Source organism: Balaenoptera borealis, assembly GCF_965194805.1.
Source record: "Balaenoptera borealis genome assembly, chromosome: 6".
In the NCBI taxonomy this organism is placed as follows: domain Eukaryota; kingdom Metazoa; phylum Chordata; class Mammalia; order Artiodactyla; family Balaenopteridae; genus Balaenoptera; species Balaenoptera borealis.
Window position 1 is genome coordinate 65934821 of NC_138863.1, and position 20222 is coordinate 65955042.

At 34.8% G+C, this 20222-nt stretch overlaps 1 protein-coding gene across 1 annotated transcript in view; it reads left to right on the forward strand.

Annotated features, from left to right (window-relative positions):
- Nucleotides 1-18538, forward strand: part of SCN7A (sodium voltage-gated channel alpha subunit 7) — an 85094-nt gene extending 66556 nt beyond the window's left edge. Inside the window, exons 21-26 of the mRNA XM_082395381.1 lie at nt 355-633; nt 1403-1456; nt 2216-2357; nt 3899-3996; nt 4317-4587; nt 7265-18538. Of these exons, the coding sequence (XP_082251507.1) occupies nt 355-633; nt 1403-1456; nt 2216-2357; nt 3899-3996; nt 4317-4587; nt 7265-8319 (1899 nt within the window). The 3' untranslated portion in view covers nt 8320-18538. The remainder of the gene's footprint in view (nt 1-354; nt 634-1402; nt 1457-2215; nt 2358-3898; nt 3997-4316; nt 4588-7264) is intronic.
- The last annotated feature ends 1684 nt before the right edge of the window (nt 18539-20222 follow it).

Below are 20222 nucleotides of genomic sequence, written 5' to 3' on the forward strand. Positions count from 1 at the left end.
ACAGTTAAAACTTTCCAGAAAGATCAGCAACCTGGGGCTGGTCTCGTCTGATTAGCCGGCACTGAAGTTGCTCAGGCAGGAGGCAACGGGACCGTCGGGGCAGGTGTGGGTGGTGAGGTAACGGGGTGCACTGAGTCTGACACTAGAGCACAGGCTCACGGCCTTTAATATATATTTTTAACTGAAATTTGTTTTTTAGGTTATTCAAATACCAGATGTGATCTATTAAATCTTTAAAGATGGCCTTTTTGTTGTTATTTCAATATGACCTTACATTAATAAATATTTCCAATTTAATTAAAACACTTTCACATTTCTTACCTAAAGTTTACATGTTTGTTTTTTATATGCCAGGTGGTAGTGAGAGCTTTGGTAAAAACAACTTTACCCACATTGAATGTGTTTCTGGTCTGCCTTATGATCTGGCTGGCTTTTAGCATCATAGGAGTACACTTATTTGCTGGCACATTCTATGAATGCATTGACCCAACAAGTGGAGAAAGGTTTCCTGTATCTGAAGTCATGAATAGAAGTCAATGTGAAAGCCTTGTGTTTAATGAATCCATGCCATGGGAGAATGCAAAACTGAACTTTGATAATGTTGGAATCAGTTTTCTTTCACTGCTTCAAGTAGTAAGTACATGTTTGAATTTGTGAATTACATGTTCATTCATATTGTATGTGAACATAAAGGACAAAATGTGGATGCTTAATAAAGTTGGTTTTAAATTATTTTAGCAATTATTAGTTAGCAGATACATGTTATGGGACATACTATAGTAAGCTCATTTAGAAAGACAAAAGTGAAATATAGTCCTTGCTCTGTTGGGAGAAGGAAGTGGAAATAAAGGTAGGACTAACGGAGGAAATGACAGGTACTGGCCAAAGCTATTTCCTCCACCACTGATGAGATAATAGGTTCACAATTTTTGATCTAACTCAGATTACTGCTATTTTGTTTCTACTTAGTGCTTTGAGGAATGGCTACTTGGTCCCCCAATATCTAGCAGATATAAGGTGGTGAATAATTTCTGTCTTACCTCCGTCATAGTAAAGCACATATACAGCAGTTACAACTAACTATGACACTTGGGCAGCGTGTATTTACTTACCATTTATCTATCTATCTAACCAGTGCTCTCTCTCTCTCTTTTTATTAATACTATCTTAAAATATTTTAAGTTATTAACTACAATTAAGCTAAGTAGTTTTAAATAGTTGTTAATAGACAATACAAATGTAAAAATGAAAGTGGTAAAGATCTCAATTACACAGTATATTGAAGTGTGGTCAGCCTTACTAATCAAATGCTTTACTGTATTAATAACAGATTGAGTTTTAATTTTTACTTGTCACAAAACATAAGATTTCCATAAAAATTAAATACATGCCATTTTTACAGGCCACATTTAATGGATGGATCACTATTATGAATTCAGCAGTTGATTCTGTTGGTGTAAGTACAATATAATCCTAGAGCCACTGTTAAGGTTCACACAAAGTCATTTTTGCAATTCAAGGACAGGACACAAGCAATAATTGAGTAATTAACATGGTAAAAGCAAATGCTTATGCTAGATAGAAATTAAATACATTTCAGATTGAATATTTCATGAACAATGAACTCCTTCCAGGATTATATACAATGGTTGAGGCCAAATAGACCCATTTGAAGGATTATCATAAAAATGATTAAACCAATGCAATAAATTTTAAAATTCAAATAAAAGCCATGATATCTTTTCACCAAAGAACAAGGAGGAAATATTGCCTCAAGTATCACTGTTGTATTTTTTTTGTCATAAATTATTTTCTAAGTCTTAAAAGGTCAGTATAAATATTTTGCTTATTTTCTCACTTTTTATTTTATTTTTAAAAACAATTTTTTCAGAGAAATTTTAGGTCTACAGCAAAATTGAGAGGGGGGTACAGAGATTTCCCATATACCTCTGCCCTCACACATGCACACCTCCCCATTATTGACATTCCTCACCACAATGCTATATTTTTTACCAAAGACGAACCTACATTGACACATCATAATCACCCAATGTTCATAGTTCATAGGGTTCACTCAGTGTTGTACATTCTATGGGTTTGGACAAATGTATAATAACATATACCCTTCATTATAATATCATACAGAGTATTTTCACTGCCCTAAAAATCCTCTGTGCTCTGCCTTATTTTGCTTATTTTTTAATTTAACTTTTAGGTAGATATGCAGCCTAATTTTGAAGACAACATCTACATGTGTTGTTACTTTATTGACTTTATTATCATTGGATTATTTCTTCCTCTGAGTATGTTGATTGGTGCTATTATTGCTAATTTCAAGAAACATAAAGTAAAGATAAGTATAAATATTCTTTGTTCATCAATGCCCGAGGGAAAAAATATGTCCTGCTTCAAATAATTGGTTTTGGATTCAGCTTAATATTGGTTTTATTTGGTACTTATCTTTAAAAAAATGATTGATGTTCCTGCAGATTGATGGATATTGCTGAAATGTTCATCTTTACATTGTTTTCTATATTCAAATAAGCACAGACAAGTTTAAACGTTAAAAATTACAAATGTTTCTGTATATAGGTTTGTAAATAATGACATGCTGAAAAATAACATTGTTATGCATCTGCACAAATATCTGAAGATGTTCAAGAAAAATAAGCCACACTTTTTTACTCTCTGATATACTCAAAGCTTTCAGAGTCATAACCAGCAGAGACATATTTGCTGGTTGAAATAGCTTTTTCTGCTAGAAGTAGAGGGAGTCATAAATCCTAATTACATGACCTAAATAGGAGCGCTTGAAACACATAAGAGAGAATTCAGAGGCAGAATTTAACAACCCATGTTTGGTGCCATCTCCACACAAAGACTCCCTTCAGGGCTTCTGTTAATACAAATGCCTCAAAAGTCATATAAGTTCACTTATTTTAACCTCAGGGCCGTACTTCCTATTAGGTGTAGGAATGACTTATGGTAAATCAAAGAAAAGAAGAGTTTAATCTTGAAATTCCATCTTTGGCCATGTCATCAAAGTTTAACCACGTGTAGAATCTGGTAAACAAACCACTCTGAGTCTGCACTAATTAGATGGGATTAGAGAGATCAGTGGTCAAATGAAATATTCATTGAATTGGATGCTTCATCTTCCTAACGATTTCAACCTAATGGGATAATATCCTAGGATTTGCTTCTGGACTTCAAACTGATGACCCCTGTCAATTTTAAGTGAGCAAGTCCTGACATGGGCAGTAACAATTCCTAATTCCTAGATTAACACATTAAATGTTCACCTCTTATTCACTTTGCATATTCTGTATAAGATACTGAAATTAACACTAGAAACACAAAGACGAATAATCCCTAGAAGTTTCTATGAAGAGGTAAGCACTGGTGCTTTTTGAATAATACTGAAAAGTATCTTTTAATAGTATTTGGAAAATTAAGTAATGTATGAACATATAAAAACACATATATGACCAATTATTTTTTTCCTGATTATTAAAAGGTACAAACCAGCTTTACCTTTAGCTTTTTAGTTCAACTTTTCTTAGTAACCTTTCCAGATATCCTCTGCTGTTTCTCCTTTGTCTCTAACAAGAGGTAGGCCTCAGTAACTAAAAAGTTAAAATAAGGTTGACTACCCATCGGAAAGTTCATCAAAAGATAATTGATTATCAATCAGTTCCAGTGTATACTCTGTGTTTTGTATGAATTTTTGTGCAGAAGGTCAGACATGTTTAAACATGATTTAGTTCATTGCAGTTAAGCCTTTTTTAGAGGATTAAATCAATAATTGCCAAGCTTTCGAAAACACATATTAATGTAAGATGAAATTTGGATTAAATATGATTTTAACATCTTTTTCTTTCATTTCTTTACCTGGGAGGCTCAAATATCTTTATAACAGTAAAACAGAAGAAACAATGCCATGCACTGAAGAAGCTGATGTGCGAAGTCTCTCAAAAACCAGTACCTCGCCCAGAAGTAAGGAAATATCTAGATTTTTGTTTTAAGTTCTGAAAAAGTTTCCTTTATATATTCTCTCTTACAAATGAAGATGTGTTTTTAAAATTCTTAACAACAAATGCTTTTGACAAAATTTTTAAAATATAGTCTTTGAAAGAGCTTTTGATGGTCTTTCTGTTTGTTTGCTTTTACTCTGTGCTATAGTCATAGCTTGGTAAAATCTTAGTCTTCAGTTATTCTCCTATTTATGCTGGGAGGGAAGCTGTAAATCTAAAGACAATACGTCTGTATAAATATCTTATTAATAAAAATATTACACCTTTTTTCTTTACACACAGAACAAGTTCCAAGGATTTGTCTTTGACTTGGTAACAAATCAAGTTTTTGATGTCATCATCATGGTTCTTATATTTTTCCAAGCAATAACCATTATGATACAAAGTGATGAACAGAACCCCAAAATTGACATTGCTCTCTACTGGATTAACTCAGTTTTTGTTACACTGTACACTGGAGAATGTGTACTAAAGCTCGTCGTTTTCCATTACAACTATTTCACCAATGGATGGAACCTTTTTGATTTTATGGTGGTTGTTTTCTCTATTACAGGTAAGATTTTGTTTAGTCAGATTTTCATTTGTAATAATACTAATTCAGGCAAGCTCTTAGAGTAAACATCTCCTGAGATATAGTCTCTTAATAAGCAAAACAGGTAGGGATCCTTTTTATTTCCAGCAGGAATGCCTTACATTTTTACATTCATACATGTACACATGCCTGACAGATATAAGATATTTAAAATACTTTCTGAATTAATACATAGACTTGACTTCACAGACCACCAGATAAATGCTTAATTACCCCTTCAGTATATCACATACATTATTTTTCTAAGATGACACTAGACGGACCTTTATGTCTTAGCATGATATAACCTTTCAAACTCATTATTGTTCCCTTTCCTCTAATCTCTAAAACTGTTTGCTACTCTCACAACACTAGAGTTTTAGGGTTTAATGAATTTGTTACAAGTTTTCTCTTACTCTGGAGATCCCAGTCCTATATTTAACAAATATACTTGATTACCCTCTTTGTGAATATGTATTATGCTGTGTGCAAAGAATTCAGTTACAAACAAAGTAGGCATAATTCCTGTATATACATAGTTTATAATCTATCAAGGGATGCAGACAATTAAACAGTACATTTTAATGTTGTGCTATTAAGGTTATGATAAGGGAAGAAGCATGGGGTGCCACAGCAGCACAACAGAGCGAGGAGCACCTAATCAGTAAGTAGAGATCAGAGGAAACTTCACGGAAGAAGCAAAAATCTAAATAGAGACCTATTGGATAAGGAGGTAGCCAAGAATCTAGGATAAAAGTGTTTTAGGCAGAGAAAAGTTTGTTTATTGTCTGCCTCCCATAAGACACATACTAGAATGTTATCTCCATAAGAGTAGAAACAATATTTAATGTTATTGTCAAGTACTATTCTATGCAGTCAGTAGTGAAAAATGTAGATAAACTGCTCAGTTGTGCTCCCAGAAAATTCATTCATCAGCTGGTAGTAGAGGCAGTGCAGCTAATATTGATAGACAAGTACAAGAAGCTTGCTAGAAAAGTATGTAAAGTCAGGAAAGGGCTGATAGGAAGAAAACAGAGGAAAACAGAATTAAAGAGCCCCATGAGACTGAAATGAGAGTTACTGAATCAGACAGCTAGAAGGAGAGGAGATTGCAGTCCGAGATAAAGATGTTCGAATTTGAGATCTCAGAAGGTCAGGTATCCTGGGTGCAGAATGTGGCCATAGATGGGTGTGTCTACAGTAAAATGATGGAGATTATTAAAATTTAAGAAAGCCAAATACTGGAGGGCTAGCCTTTCAATGGGTTGTTGATGGTAGGTGCTGGGGTGGAAAGGGTGACAGTGAGCCATGTACCAAAGTCTCCAATGAATATGAACGAGGGGGAATGAATAAATCATAGAACCAAGGAATGGTAGGAGATGGTATAGTTGAATGTCATGGTCCACAAACTGTGAAAAATTTCTTTTTTGTTTATAAAATTAATGTGAAGGAAAAGTATCTAGAAATCACATTGGAAAGAGGGAAAGATGCTTGCTTGTTCCATCTTTCTACCCTGTGAAATGTGGAATGGGAAAGAGTGAGTTATCTGTGCTTGAGAGTGTTGCAAGGGAAATAGTGTCCTCAAGATAGAGTCAGATTTTAGATAAGAAAGGAAGTGAAGAAAATTTAGTGATGAAGAAGTAAAAATGTGTTTATAGTTAAGTAGGAAAACCTCCTGCATAATGGAAGGGTTTGAGAGATTGAGGAGAAATGAACATTTGAGTCAGAGTAGAAAGTTCACTAAAGCACTGTGGAAATGAGGGTATATGTAAGATAGAACGTCAGGGAGAATGCCATCATTGACAGTGACCAAATTAACAGAAATGTGAGACATGATCCTTCCAGATTCAGCAAACATACCATCTCATTTAGAAGTTTCATGGGATTTTCCCCTTCTCCACCTTCTCAACTCAGAATGAACCACACCCTCTCCAGTACTTTCAGAGAGCATCCCTTATGTTTTTTATGGTAATTATAATTTCACCTTGCTTTATAGTTATATATCTCCCTCTCATAGTGCCCTCATCCTCCCACCATTGCCAGAAAGAAAAGTTCTTGGCGAAGACTCATTTATTCAATTCACATTTAAAGCTCCTAAGGTCCCAGATACTATTTATGAAGTCAATAAATCAAATTATAATCTGTGATCACTGAATATGAAATATTTTTTAAACTATGTTTATCCAATAGGTCTTTCTGCCTTGCATTATAGTTAGTTTAAATGTCTACCTCTACTCCCTAGGTTATATGGTCTTTGAGGATAGGAGTCATGTCACTCATCTTCACATATTTTCTTGACACCTTTATTAGGTATCCAATAAAGGTTGGGTTGAATTAAATTTCTTGATCTAACTGCAATCAGGAAAAAAAAAATATGACTACTGTCGTATATTATGAATTCATGCCATCTGTGACTCCAGAAGTGCTTGATCTGTAATACTCTGAAAATGATGGTAGAAATAATTCTCTTCCAAATTTTGTTAGACACTCTGAGCATTGCCACAATTAGTATTTGGCTAACCCAGACTTTCAGTATGTGCTAAATGTTATACGGGAAGGATTAATTACCTTAACATATAGAAGAAAACCAAAGAAGTATAAAATAATTTATATTCCTCTAAATAATTGTATTGCCTGATTTATCTTTTTCTACACCAAGGACTATTTCTGCCTCTGATGGTGGGATATTACCTTGTACCTCCTTCCCTTGTGCAACTGATACTTCTCTCACGGACCATCCACATCCTGCGTCCTGAGAAAGGACCAAAGGTGTTCCATGATCTGCTGCTTCCTTTGATGCTGTCCCTCCCCGCATTGTTGAACATCAGTCTCCTTATCTTCCTGATCATGTTTGTCTACGCCATCTTTGGAATGTACAATTTTGCCTATGTTAAAAAGGAAGCTGGAATTAATGACATGTCCAACTTTGAAACCTTTGGCAGCAGTATGCTCTGTCTTTTCCAAGTTACAGTCTTTGCTGGTTGGGACGAGATGCTCAATGCAATTTTCAACAGTAAATGGTCTGACTGTGATCCTGATAAAATTAACCCTGGGACTCAGGTTAGAGGAGACTGTGGTAACCCCTTTGTTGGGATTGTTTATTTTGTCAGTTACATCCTCATATCGTGGCTGATCATTGTAAACATGTACATTGTTGTTGTCATGGAGTTTTTAAATATTGCTTCTAAAAAAAAAGCCAAGACATTGAGTAAAGATGATTTTAGGAAATTTTTTCAGGTATGGAAGAGGTTTGATCCTGATAGAACCCAGTATATAGACTCTAGCAAGCTTTCAGACTTCGCAGCTGCTCTTGATCCTCCTCTTCTAATGGCAAAACCAAACAAGGGCCAGATCGTTGCTATGGATCTTCCCATGGCTGTTGGGGACAGAATTCATTGCCTTGACATCTTACTCGCTTTAACAAAGAGAGTTATGAGTAAAGATGTGAGCATGGAGAAAGTTCTTTCAGAGATGGAATCTGGATTTACGTTAGCCAACCCTTTTAAGATCACATATGAGCCAATTACAACTACTCTGAAACGAAAACAAGAGGTAGTCTCAGCAACCATCATTCAGCGTGCTTATAAAAGTTACCGTTTAAGGCAAAATGACAAAAAAACATCAGATATTCGTATGATAGATGGGGACGTGGAAGTTCAGGCTATCAAAGAAGATTCATATTTTGACAAAACTGAGGGAAAGTCAACTATTTAAAGCCAGATCTAATCCCACTTACTACCTTTTCACCTTCTTTACATATTCCCCAAATGTTAAAAGTTTAGATCAGAAATAAAAGCAAAGATCAGAGAAACTAAAGATTTCACTTAAAAATGAATTGTTTACAACCCATGGAAGATAAGCTTGTGCTCACAAGATCCCATGTCCAATTCACTTTTACCCCTGTATATTCAGTCTGACCAAGACAACCCCTTGATATTACTGCAGAGTTAAGTTGGGTTAAAACTGTTGTTTAATAATCCAATACTTGTTTTCTCTATATGGCTTATATGGTGTGTGCTTCTTCTGGAGGGTTGGGGGAGGTAGTAGCAGAAATTAGTAGCCAAAGGAGCTTACTTATACATTTTATGTCTACTTTAACTTGATGGGATTCAAGTCACTACTAATGGGACTTAATTACAAATAAACAAGTACTTTCTTAAAGTGGGATGGTATTTTTAAAAAATAGTACAATGCTACAGGCCATTAAATCATAAACTTGCCTAGACCGATACCAATCAGGGGAAGAGGAAAGGCAGTTCTTAGAAAGTGTCTTTGAGATTAATCAAAGAGACTCTTGGGCTGATTCAAACCACTTTTGAAAAAGATTGATTAGAGCCTAGGTTTTGTTTTTGATTGTTTTGGTTTTATTTATTTTTGGTTTGTGAATTAATGTTTCATTGTTCTTGGATTCCTGGTTTCTCATCTTTCTGGCTAGTTCCAGCTAAGGACCATTCTCTCTTTAAGAGAATGGGTTCCTAGAACAATCAGCATAAAGGGAACTACAGTTACAGCTTACATTTTCTAATTTTTCTTATTTCTCATTGGGAAACAGTGGCCACTTTGTAGTACTTTCCACTGCACTTCATGGATTTTTATAACTTTGAGAAAGAAAATGATCACTAAAACTGTGTGGACTCTGAACTAGGAGATCAAAGTGTGAGTTTGTTGCTCATGGTGTTTTATAACATTAGTGTATGCAAGTTAGTTTCCACTTTCTCATTTATCTTTCCAAGTTTTCTGTTTTGTTTCATGTTTATTTCATCACATACATAATTACTATGTAAAATGTTTTATGTTTGAAAAACTTTAAAATCCTAAGCATTAATTTTCACTAGTAAAATTATTTTTAAAAGATAGGCACAGATAGTTGTTTTGATGTAATCATAAAATGCAGTCTCTTGCATCCCTGTAATTTGAGATTCAGATATTTATTCTATTTGTATGAAGATTGATTTCAGTGTGCCTACAAAGTCCTAAAGGATTCAGAAAGAAAATATGTATACTGATGACTTAATGACCAGCTTTAACTATGTTGTATGACATTCAATATCACTTAAATATCAGTAATCGTATTTTATTATAAATGCATGATCTTGATTGAGCCTTAACTATTATAATCTATTTCTGCTCCTCAGAAATGTATTAACCTGACCAAGATGCCTTTGGGGGATCCCCTAAGCAAATGTAATTTCAGGGTTGTTTCTTACTGTAAGTGTTCCTTCCCTCTCTCCTCCTGTTCTCCATCATGTGATGGGGACCAGTGAGGAATCAGTGTTAATTTGGTGACATGGTGACAGCTGGTGCTTTATTTAAGCTTCTCAATTTTCTATTTCTTGGAAATGCTTTAATGTGAAAACTGCTTCAAATATTTAAACTGAATCTAAGCTTGCTTTTGTAAATTCCATAAAGACTATGAACTGATTTTAGTTCGAAAATATCTTTTAATTGTAAATCATGTTTGCCACTAACCTTCCAAAAACTATGTAAAGAATTATTTTTAGCAAATATTACAATATATTTTACTTTTTAGATACTAAAGAAAATAGTAAATACAACTTGTTAACCAAGGTAAGCTTTGGTTTTTTTCTTTCGTAAATTAGGTTGGCAACTTTGTGTAATAAGAACTTTTTAAAATGAGCCTTATATTAAAGCTTATTCATTCAGGTTCAAAGTTCAAAACTGGAAATATTTTTGCTTCCTTTGGATTAATTTAATTTTGTAAAATAAATATTAGTAAGCTTGCCAGAGACCCTTACAAACTGACAAAATGTAAAAAGCACTCCTCTTAGCAAAATCCGAAGTTTACTAGATATATCTCCATATTTTTAGAAGTTGCTATATGGAAGATAATGCTGAAATTAAATTTATTGGTATGCTAATATTTATCAATACCTGCTTCTTTAAAATTTTTCTTTCTGCTTCTTTAATAAATATAATTCACTTTAAAATGGTTTTTCAAATGTTGGAAATAGCTACCATTTATTGAGCAGACTGTTAAGCCCAGCCTTGTGCTAAGTATTTATCATGCATGAACTCAGCATTCACAACTCATGAAGCAATGATAATTCTCATTTTATAGATGAAAATACTCAGGCTTAGAAGGGTTATAAGGGCTTTTATATGACACAGAACTTGTAATTAACACGGCCAGGAATGCAAACCAGGGCTAGTTTCAGAGCCTGAATAGCTAACCACTCTGTATGACAACTGTCTAGTAATAAATGACCTGGGTAAAGACAAAGGAAGTTTAAGATAAATTATATTTTTGTGCAGAGATAAGGAATCTTCTTCCCTCCCTCTCCTCTTGCCCTCTCCCCCACCCCTCTCTCTCCCTCTCTCTTTCCCTTTCTCCCTCTCTCCTTCTCTCCCCAACCTCCAGCCCCCTCCACCACCACTGCCCACACCCCACCCCCGCGGAAGGAATTTTAAAAGTTATGACCACTTCTGGAAAAAGGAAAGGCACAAGGGATAAAACTACAGAAGTTTTTTTCATTCAACATTTATTGAATGCTAGATACTAGAGATAAACCCAGAGCCTGGATAGATATACATACATATACACATAGATACATACAAAGAGAAATATGAGACTAAAGAATTTATTGGCTACCAGGGGAAACATAACTATTCAGCTGGATATATAATATATGGTAATTTTTATACTATTTCATATAACCTGTAATATATATATACAGGAAGGAATGATGGATTCTACATTAGAAATTACAGGTGATGTTAATAAAATGAGCCCCTGAAGAAAAAGAAAGATTTTATCAATTAGAGAAAAAGGTAACTGTATTCAACACAGAGACAATTTTAAGGAGAGGAGTTCATCATGGAGATGAGACCTAAGGTTCCAGCTACTAGTTATTCAAGCTAGACAATAAAGAGAGAGAGAGGAATCAACAATAGGATAAAATTTTCACAGCAGAGATGGAATAGAAACTGGAGCAGAATTACTCTGGGCACTCTGAATGCCTTCCCAGACATGCTTTATTTTGCCCTTTGGTTCTTGAACCCTCTCCTCCTTTAACTGCTCCTTTCAATAAATTCCAGGTCCACATTCTCAACTCTAACACTCAGTAACATGCCCCAGTGGATGACTGAGGCTTCACTCTACCGGTGGGGATTTTCATCTTTATGTTAGGTAACCTAAAACTGTCAGGGTCAGACACCTACTCTTCTCCTCATCTGTAAGTGAACCTCTTATCTTCACTGACTTCAGAGTTACAAATTAGCTCACAGGATTTTCTCTCAACTCCAGCTATCTACTCTATTAACCATCCAGGTGGCACAACACCCTTACTCCTGGATTCTAGTCTAGACCAAATGAAGGTAACGTCTTCAAATGACCCATAAGTTCAGGGTCCCCATTCATACACAATTTCATCACCATTCTTCCCTTCTTCTTACTATCTTTCATAAAAAACTGTTGAGCATCTCCTAGGCACAGTAATTTAGAGATAAAGTTGTCTTTATCCTTAAAAAGGTATTAGTCAAGCTTCTCCAGAGAAACAGAACTAATAGGATACATAGAGATATATGAGGAGATTTATTAGATACATAGAGATATATAAGAGGAGATTTATTATTATGGGAATTGGCTCACACAATTAGAGAATCTGAGATATGCCATGTGCAAGCTTGAGAACCAGGAAAGATGGCAGTACAGTTCTGTCCACATCCAAAGGCCTGAGAACCAGGGAAGCCATGGGGTAGCTCCCAGTCCAAGGCCAAAGGCCTAAGAACTGGGGAGGGACAATTGTGTAAGTCCCAAAATCTGAATCTAAAGGCCCTGGAACCAGGAGCTCCAGTGTCCAAGAGCAGGAGAATATAGGTGTCCCAGCTCAAGAACAGAGAGAGAATTCATCCTTCCTCCATTTTTTTGTTCTATTTGGACCTTAAATGAACTGGATGATGCCTGCCCATTGGTGAGGGAAATCTTCCTTGTTTTCATTCTTTTACTTCCAATAGACATATGTCCCTGAATTTGAAGTGGGTTTCTTATAATCATTATATGGCTGGGTCACATTTTTTAATCTACTTTTTACTGGTATATTTAGATCAATTACATTTAAGGTAATTATTGATATGTTAACATTTAAGGTTGTCATTTATTATTTGTTTTCTATTTGTTTCCTCCAGTCTCATGTCTCTGGTTCTCTTTTCTTACCTTCCTGCACAATTCTGAACATATTTTAGGATTCCATCTGGATTTATTCATAGTGCTTTTAAATATATCTCTTTGTATATTTTTGGTAGTGCTTGTTCTGAGTATTACTATATCTACTTATCTATATATCTATCAATCTACAAATTATACAGTCTAATATAAAGCGTTTTACCACTTTTAGTGAAGCATGGAAACCTCACTCTCATTTGTCTCTTTGTCTTCCCCATTTGAAAATATTATTGTCTTGGGAATCAGAAGGCACTACAATTTTTGTTCCAGTCATCAAATATGGTTTTAAAACTCATAAGGAAAAGAACAGTCCCTTGTATGAGTCCATATTTCTGCTCTTTGCATTACTTCTTCTTTCTTCCTGACGCTCCATCATTCCTTCTTTTATCAATTATTTTCTGTTTGAAGAATTTTCCTTAGCCAATCTTTAAAAGTAAGAGAGTTTATTTCTCTTTAATATTTTTATATTTAATATATATTTATTGCAAGTTGAAATGATAGCGTTTTGATATATTGAGTTAAACAGAATATATTACTAAATTTTTAGAAAGACTATGTCTGCTAGTAACAAATTCTTCTAGCTTTTCTTCCTCTGAGAATGTTTTTATTTCTCTTTCATTCCTGAAGGATAAATTCATAGGATATAGAATTTGTGGTTGACAGTTTTTTGCCTGAAGAATATTGTGCCATTTCTGGCTTCCATAACCTCACATAAGAAATCCATTGTCATTTGCATTGGTATTCATTCCACTGTAGGTAAAATGTCATCTCCTTACAGCTGCTTTCAATAATTTTTAATTTTTAGTTTTCAAATTTTTTAATTGGGTAGAGCTTTGGCATGGATTTCTTTGTGTTTATCCTGTTTGGCATCTACTCAGCTTCTTGGAACTGTAGATTTGTGTCTTTAACCAAATTTATGGCATCTTCAGCCAATACTTCTTCAAACAATTTTTCAGCCTCGCCTTTTTCTCCTTTCCTTCTGCGATAGTAATGACATGAAGGATGGCTCTTTTGTTATTGTCTCACAGGTCCCTGAGGCTCTGTTCTTTTTTTTTTTTTTTTTTTTAACAATCTTTTTTCTGTCTGTTGTTCAGATTGGGTGAATTGTATTGTTCTCTGCTTAAGTTCACTGATTTTCTCCTTCATCATCTTCACTCTACTGTTGAACCCATCTATTGAGTTTTTTATTTCTGTTATTGTATTTTTCAGTTCTATAATTCCACTGATTTTATTCTTATATAATCTATTTCTTTGCAGTGATTTTCTGGTTTTTAATTTGTTTCAAGAGAATTTGCAATTCATTGTTGAAACATTGTTATAGTTGATGTTTTAAAAATATTTCTCAGATAATTCCAGTATCTGACTCATCTCAGGATTACTGTCAACTAATTGTCTTTTGTCCTTCAACTTGTGATTTTTCTTCGTTCTTGGTATGTTGGCTGTTTTTTTAAAATCATACTCTGGATACTTTGTCTATATTAGGAGATACTGGACCCTACTTAAATCTTTCATTTTAGCAGTTAATCACACTGTTTAGGTTTAGCGTATAGGTCTTGGTCTATTTTTGCAGGCTGTGGTTCTCATGGTAGTTTAATTTTCAGAGCCTTGGAGGTGTTATTTTGGTTTTCCTTGTTTATCTGATGTGGTTTGGGCTGCCCCTGGTCCCTGCTGGACTGAAAGAGGTTTTCACAGGCCAAGCAACCTGGCTTTTCTCAGAGGGAGGTCAGGGAATGAGGAAGGATCCCTCTAACAGCTCATGAGGACAAGGAGACTTTCTGGACCGGGCTACTTGTGCCTACATCCTCCTTGCTGGCTCCTCCCATTCATTCAGGTGTCTCTGGGCAGAGAAAGAAAGTCTCTGCATCTCCCAGATTACTGGGTTTAATTTCCACTCTTTATGGCTGCAACTTCTGTAACTGACACTTTGTTATAGCTACATCTAGTCTCTAGGGAACCTCTTGTAAACATGCCTCGTGCACCCTGATCCCCAGCCCCCACCCCGCCTTCAGGCCTAGAAGCAAAGTCCCTTGACTTCCCTTTAAACTTTGCCCGTACATTTTATGAGCTCAACTCTCCACAAATTATCCCTGATCCATACACCAGCTAAACTTTTGGCCTTTTATAGTTCTTGAAACTGAAAGAACTCAAATTCTACCTCCTGTAATAATTGACCTCAAAGTAAGCTGAAATCTTATTCTCTCTCTTTTTAAAAATTTTTTTAATTTAACTTTATTTTTTTGAAAAAGTAAAGGAAGGAAAAATGGAAGGAAGAAAAGAAGGAAAGGAGGGAGGTAGGGAGAGAGGAAGGAAAGAAGGAAGGAAGGAAGAGTACATACTATGATACTTGTATTTTGCTGAGTGTTAACAAGCTTGGAACCACAGCTGAATTGACTGCTCAGAACAATAGAGAAACTATATGGCTCTGAGAACATGGGAGATAGGAGAGGAAACTTGGATATAGAAGGGCTGGGCAAGCAAAGTTTGGGAAGAAGTGACCTATGTGGTGAGACTTGTAGAGTGAATTGTTTAGATCTTTTCACCTACCTGGTGGCCCCACTTTGAAAGAAGCACTCCTGTTTTCAGTCTGGGAGAATCTTTTTTTCTAGTCTGAAGAAAGGAAATTCACCTTTCCCCTGTGCTTTTTCAAGATGTTTTGTTTCTATCTGAAACTTACCTAAAACCTATAAGTTTTCCTAAAGATCTAGGCTTTTCAAAAGCAAAGTCCAGAGTACTTAGAAGCTATTTGTCTTTTCTGCCTTGACATATAATTGGCTGGGTTTAGAAAGAACAAATCAGTTCTCTTCCTAAATGTGTGGAAATTGAGAGAGGGCAGAAACAGAGGTTAAAGGGTGAAAAAAAATCTGAACTGATATCAAATAATATCTGAAAATATGCAAAATAGAATCTCATTTTCTTTTTGTGTTAAAATTCTTGTAGCATAGACTGTCTCATATATGCCAAGAAACCAGTCTGTTCTTATTTCCAAGTAGTATATTTAGGTACAGAAACCAAGTAAAATTCAGACTCTCTGACCTCAAGAAGTTGACATCTAGGTGGGGCAACAGACCATTAATAAAATGACATAAAAATAATTAAAGGTGATATATGCTGCAACTCAGATTACTAATGGAAGTAAATGTACCACAGCTACTAAATTGATTATCACCATAGGACTTGATCTGGCCTTTGATCACACACTAGCAGTATGAACACAATTAGGAAAAACAGTATTTTCACAAGTTTCAGCCCAATTCTTCTTCCTCTCTTGCTTCAACTCCCAATTACTTGAAGTTCTTCTGCTCAGAAAATCACATCTTTGCTGCCACAACCCAGCCTGAGCACTTGAAAATCCATCACCAAGAATACTGTCTGAATTCTCTCCAAGCTTCCAGTCCCTCCAGCAGAAACAGAGATAGCAGCCTCCTTTCCAAATGGGCACCATACTCTCATCCTGATGAGAAAACTACAGAAAATTCAAGGCACGACAGTGAAAACTGTTCAATAAGAAGTTCCTTTTAATAAGTGTAAGATTTAGATAAAATCTAATTTTCTAACTAGGTCTCATGTTAAGCAGACTCTTAGTATGTTACAAAGACTCTTTGTTCCCCCAAACTTGTTCTCCCATCCTTAGGTGGTAATAGCATTCCTGATTCTTAGCTAGATAACATGGCCTTCTGGAATAAATACTATACTTTATAACCTTTTTTCTTTTTTTTCAATTAAGGCTGTCCATGTAACTAAATTCTATCCTTTTTAACTTTCTTTCCACTGACCAGAACATGGATGAAGAGGCAGGGCATCTGTTATGAAACAAGGGAGGCCAACAATCAATGAATGCTAAGCAATAAGTTAGAAGGGTCTGGTTCAGATAATCATACTTTATGATTAAAGTATAATCATATTTTATGATTAAAGTAGGGAACAGTCAGATCACATTGTGTCTCCTTTACCTAAACTATGAAGAAAAATATGAACCCTGAGGGATGACCCAAACCTCTTTCCAAAATTTCCGGGCAAAAGTCCAAATCTTTAAAAAAAAAAAATCACACCATTATAGCAGAATCATATTCTCTAGAGCTTAAAACTGAAAAATTGTTATACAGTAGTGCAGTAGAGAGCATAGCACTCTAATATAATATCCCATTATAATTGGCTCTTTGTTAGCCATATGGGTATTACGGGCAGTAGTTTCCAACCCTACACTGACTTTCACTTTTTGCTTAGGATTCTCTCCAATAATCCTAAACAAGTGAATTGGAAGGAAACTATCATAATCTCATAAAATAGTGCTTTTCAATCATTGGGTACATCATACTGTTTCAGTACATGAAAGAGCTATCTTTTTTTTTTTGCTGAATAATTATTTCTTTCGAATTGTTCTATCAACCATGCTTGACAGTTCTGGTGAAGGAAAGTATTCGTTCTCTCAACTGAGCAAAGCTTTTTTAGATCAAGGAGAAGCACTGACATATTTAGGACAAACAAGACTGCAGTAGTAGCATCAGATTGATTAAAGGAGATGTGTTGATTTATTTTCTTTTACATCCCAAAGAGTGACTAAGAATCATCTCTAAGATGTCTGTTTTTCTCCTGAACCTTAAATTATTAAATGTATTTCCGTGTCCTCACCTTGCTTTCTGCAGAAGAAAGCACTGCACCCTTCCAGTGCGCACAAAGATTCTACTGCAGTGCAACCCAAGAAAAACCAGCCAAGGTCTGCTGAGGATCTCTGCTGCTGCAGCATTTGATACACACAGGAAAAGTCTCATGAATAATGCACAGTTATAAACAGGTAGTCACATCAAGACCTCTTCACTTAATGCTATTCCCAAACACACTCCAAGGAAGGTAATTGGATACCTTCATTAACGATTGATCTGTACAGGAAGAAAGTATGATTAAAAGCTTTCAAGACATCGATTGCATGTGCATTAGCTTGCATTGACCTGCATTGTTTTCTACTGAAAACCCACGCAAATTGTAGCAATAATCAGAATTGTAGTGCTAAACAGAAATATAAAATATTTTGAAACCACAAGTATGAAAATCCAGAACAGTTCATCCACTGCAGAGTATGTAAGAAGCAAAAGCAGCTTGTCATGAGGTCACCTTGTAACTGGGTAAGTGCTCGTGAGGCAGCATGAAGTGCTACCAATGGAACAGCTTGTAGGATATGAATCCACTCTAGTCCATTTTCTTAACACCAATGACAAGAAATGTCAGGAGGCTCTAAACACCTTCCTGGAACAACCATGATTAATCTCTAATATGATCACATTACCTTTTTATTATTTTAGATGAAAAAAATAGTGAGCACTTTTTTTTTTTTGCCCAGAGACTATGTATTAAACCTACAATATAACAGCCTTTGTGCATTCACCTCAATTTGCCAGAATTATCAACACAATTGGCTGAAGTTGATTGCTGCTCTTGGTGGAGCGAGGGAGGATGGCCCCCATGGCCGAGTCATACACTACAAATATAAGGCTCTCTACTCTTTTACACAAATCTTCTTTAACAAGAAGATGGAAATGTGTTATACTATCCTAACTAGACTATAAATTATTATTATTATAGTAAGCATTTATAGGTATTTGTAAGACTGCACTCAAATAATTTCTGTATGTTTTGTTTTTCTTTATATTGTTTTATCTCAGTGGCTCTTATGTTATCAGTTGAGTCCTATATAAGGTTAACTGTATATGATTAACTTTTTCTGTTTGAAATTGTAAAGTAGAGTAATTCATCTAGGCAGTCCGGAGAGTCTATGTTTCTGACTGTGGTAGGAAGTTTTGTTTATATCGTTACTCTATTATGGTTATGTTCTCCATATCTTAGTTACTTCAAGATATCTGTGTTGATTTAATGCATGAAAATTAAGTATGCTAATGTGGGAGAGAAAAAATCAAATTCTAAGCTGTCATTAATATGAGGTGCAATCATTGGGGAAGAGTGCTTTATTTAAGGTTACTTAAAATTAAAGTCAGGATCTCCTGCCTACATTCACAAAAGATTGATGTGGGAATTGCCGTCTCACTGTAAATAACTAGAAAACTTGACAAAATGTATGAAACAAATATTTTTAGACATTGAACAATAGTCAGCACAAGATTATGAAATCTGACAGAATGGGTCCTGAGAAAACTAAGTTTCAGGATCTCTGCCCTCCATCAAAGGCTGCTCCAGTCCTGACTTAAATACACTTTAACACAAGCCTCAAAAAGGCTAAACAAATCTGAAAGGAATTTAAGTGCATGCCATACTTAAGGAATACAGTAAAATGTAGCACTCAGTACTATAAAATTTACAATGTCCAGTAACCAATCAAAACTTTCAGAAAGTGGAATAAGCAGGAAAATGTGGCTCTTAAGCAGAAGTAAAAAGAAACAGATTCAGTTACGGTATTAATTACGAAATAAGCAGAACAGGATATTAAAATAGCTATTCTGAATATTATAACCATGGACAAGGTTATAAAGGAACACATGAAGTAATAAGGAGAGAAATTAAAATTATAAACAATTATCCTAATAGAAGTCCTAGGGATGAACAAAAATCATCTGGAATGAAAAATAAACCAGATGGGTTTAACTGCAGATTAGAAACTGCAGTAGAAAAGATCAATGAACTTGAAAATGTGGAATAAAAACTATGCAAATTTAGAGAGGAAAAAAAATTACAGAGTCTCAGTAACCTATGGGCCAATATCTAACAATCTTATATATGTGTAATCTTGCCGAAACAAATACTTTTTAACACAAACAAAAGGTAAGAAAATTTATCACCAGTGTTGCTGCACTACAAGGTCAAAGGAAGTTCTTCAGGTGGAAAGCAAATGATATCAGATTGAAATGTGGATTTAAACAATGGAATGAAAAGCACTAGAAATTGTAAACATGTGGATAAATATGAAAGACATATTTTCTCATCTTTAATATTTTTAAGTTGACTGTATAAAGCAAGATAATAATGTATGTTTTTTATAATTTGTTTGTAAACATGTATAAAAAATGCCTAACACAGCAAAAAGGACAAGATTGAAGAAATAGAAGTATTTTGGAATAGGTGTTATACTGTATACATGAAGTGGTATATTATTTGAAGTTAGACTGTGATAAGTTAAAGAAGCACATTCTAAATTGTAGAATAACCGTTTAAAAATATAAAACAAAGAGAAGGTTAATAAGCCAAAAGAGGGGACAAATGGAAACTTTCAAAGTACTAAAATAATTTTTTAAAAGAATGAAAACTTGAAGGACAAACACAAACAAACAAAAGATGGAACAAATAGAAAACATAGTAAGATAGCAATATCATTGATATAAATTCAACCATATCAATAATTACATAAAGTGTAAATGATCTAAACACTCCACTTGAAAGACAAACATGTCAAATAGAATTTTAAAATTACCAAACCCAGTTTAAATATGGA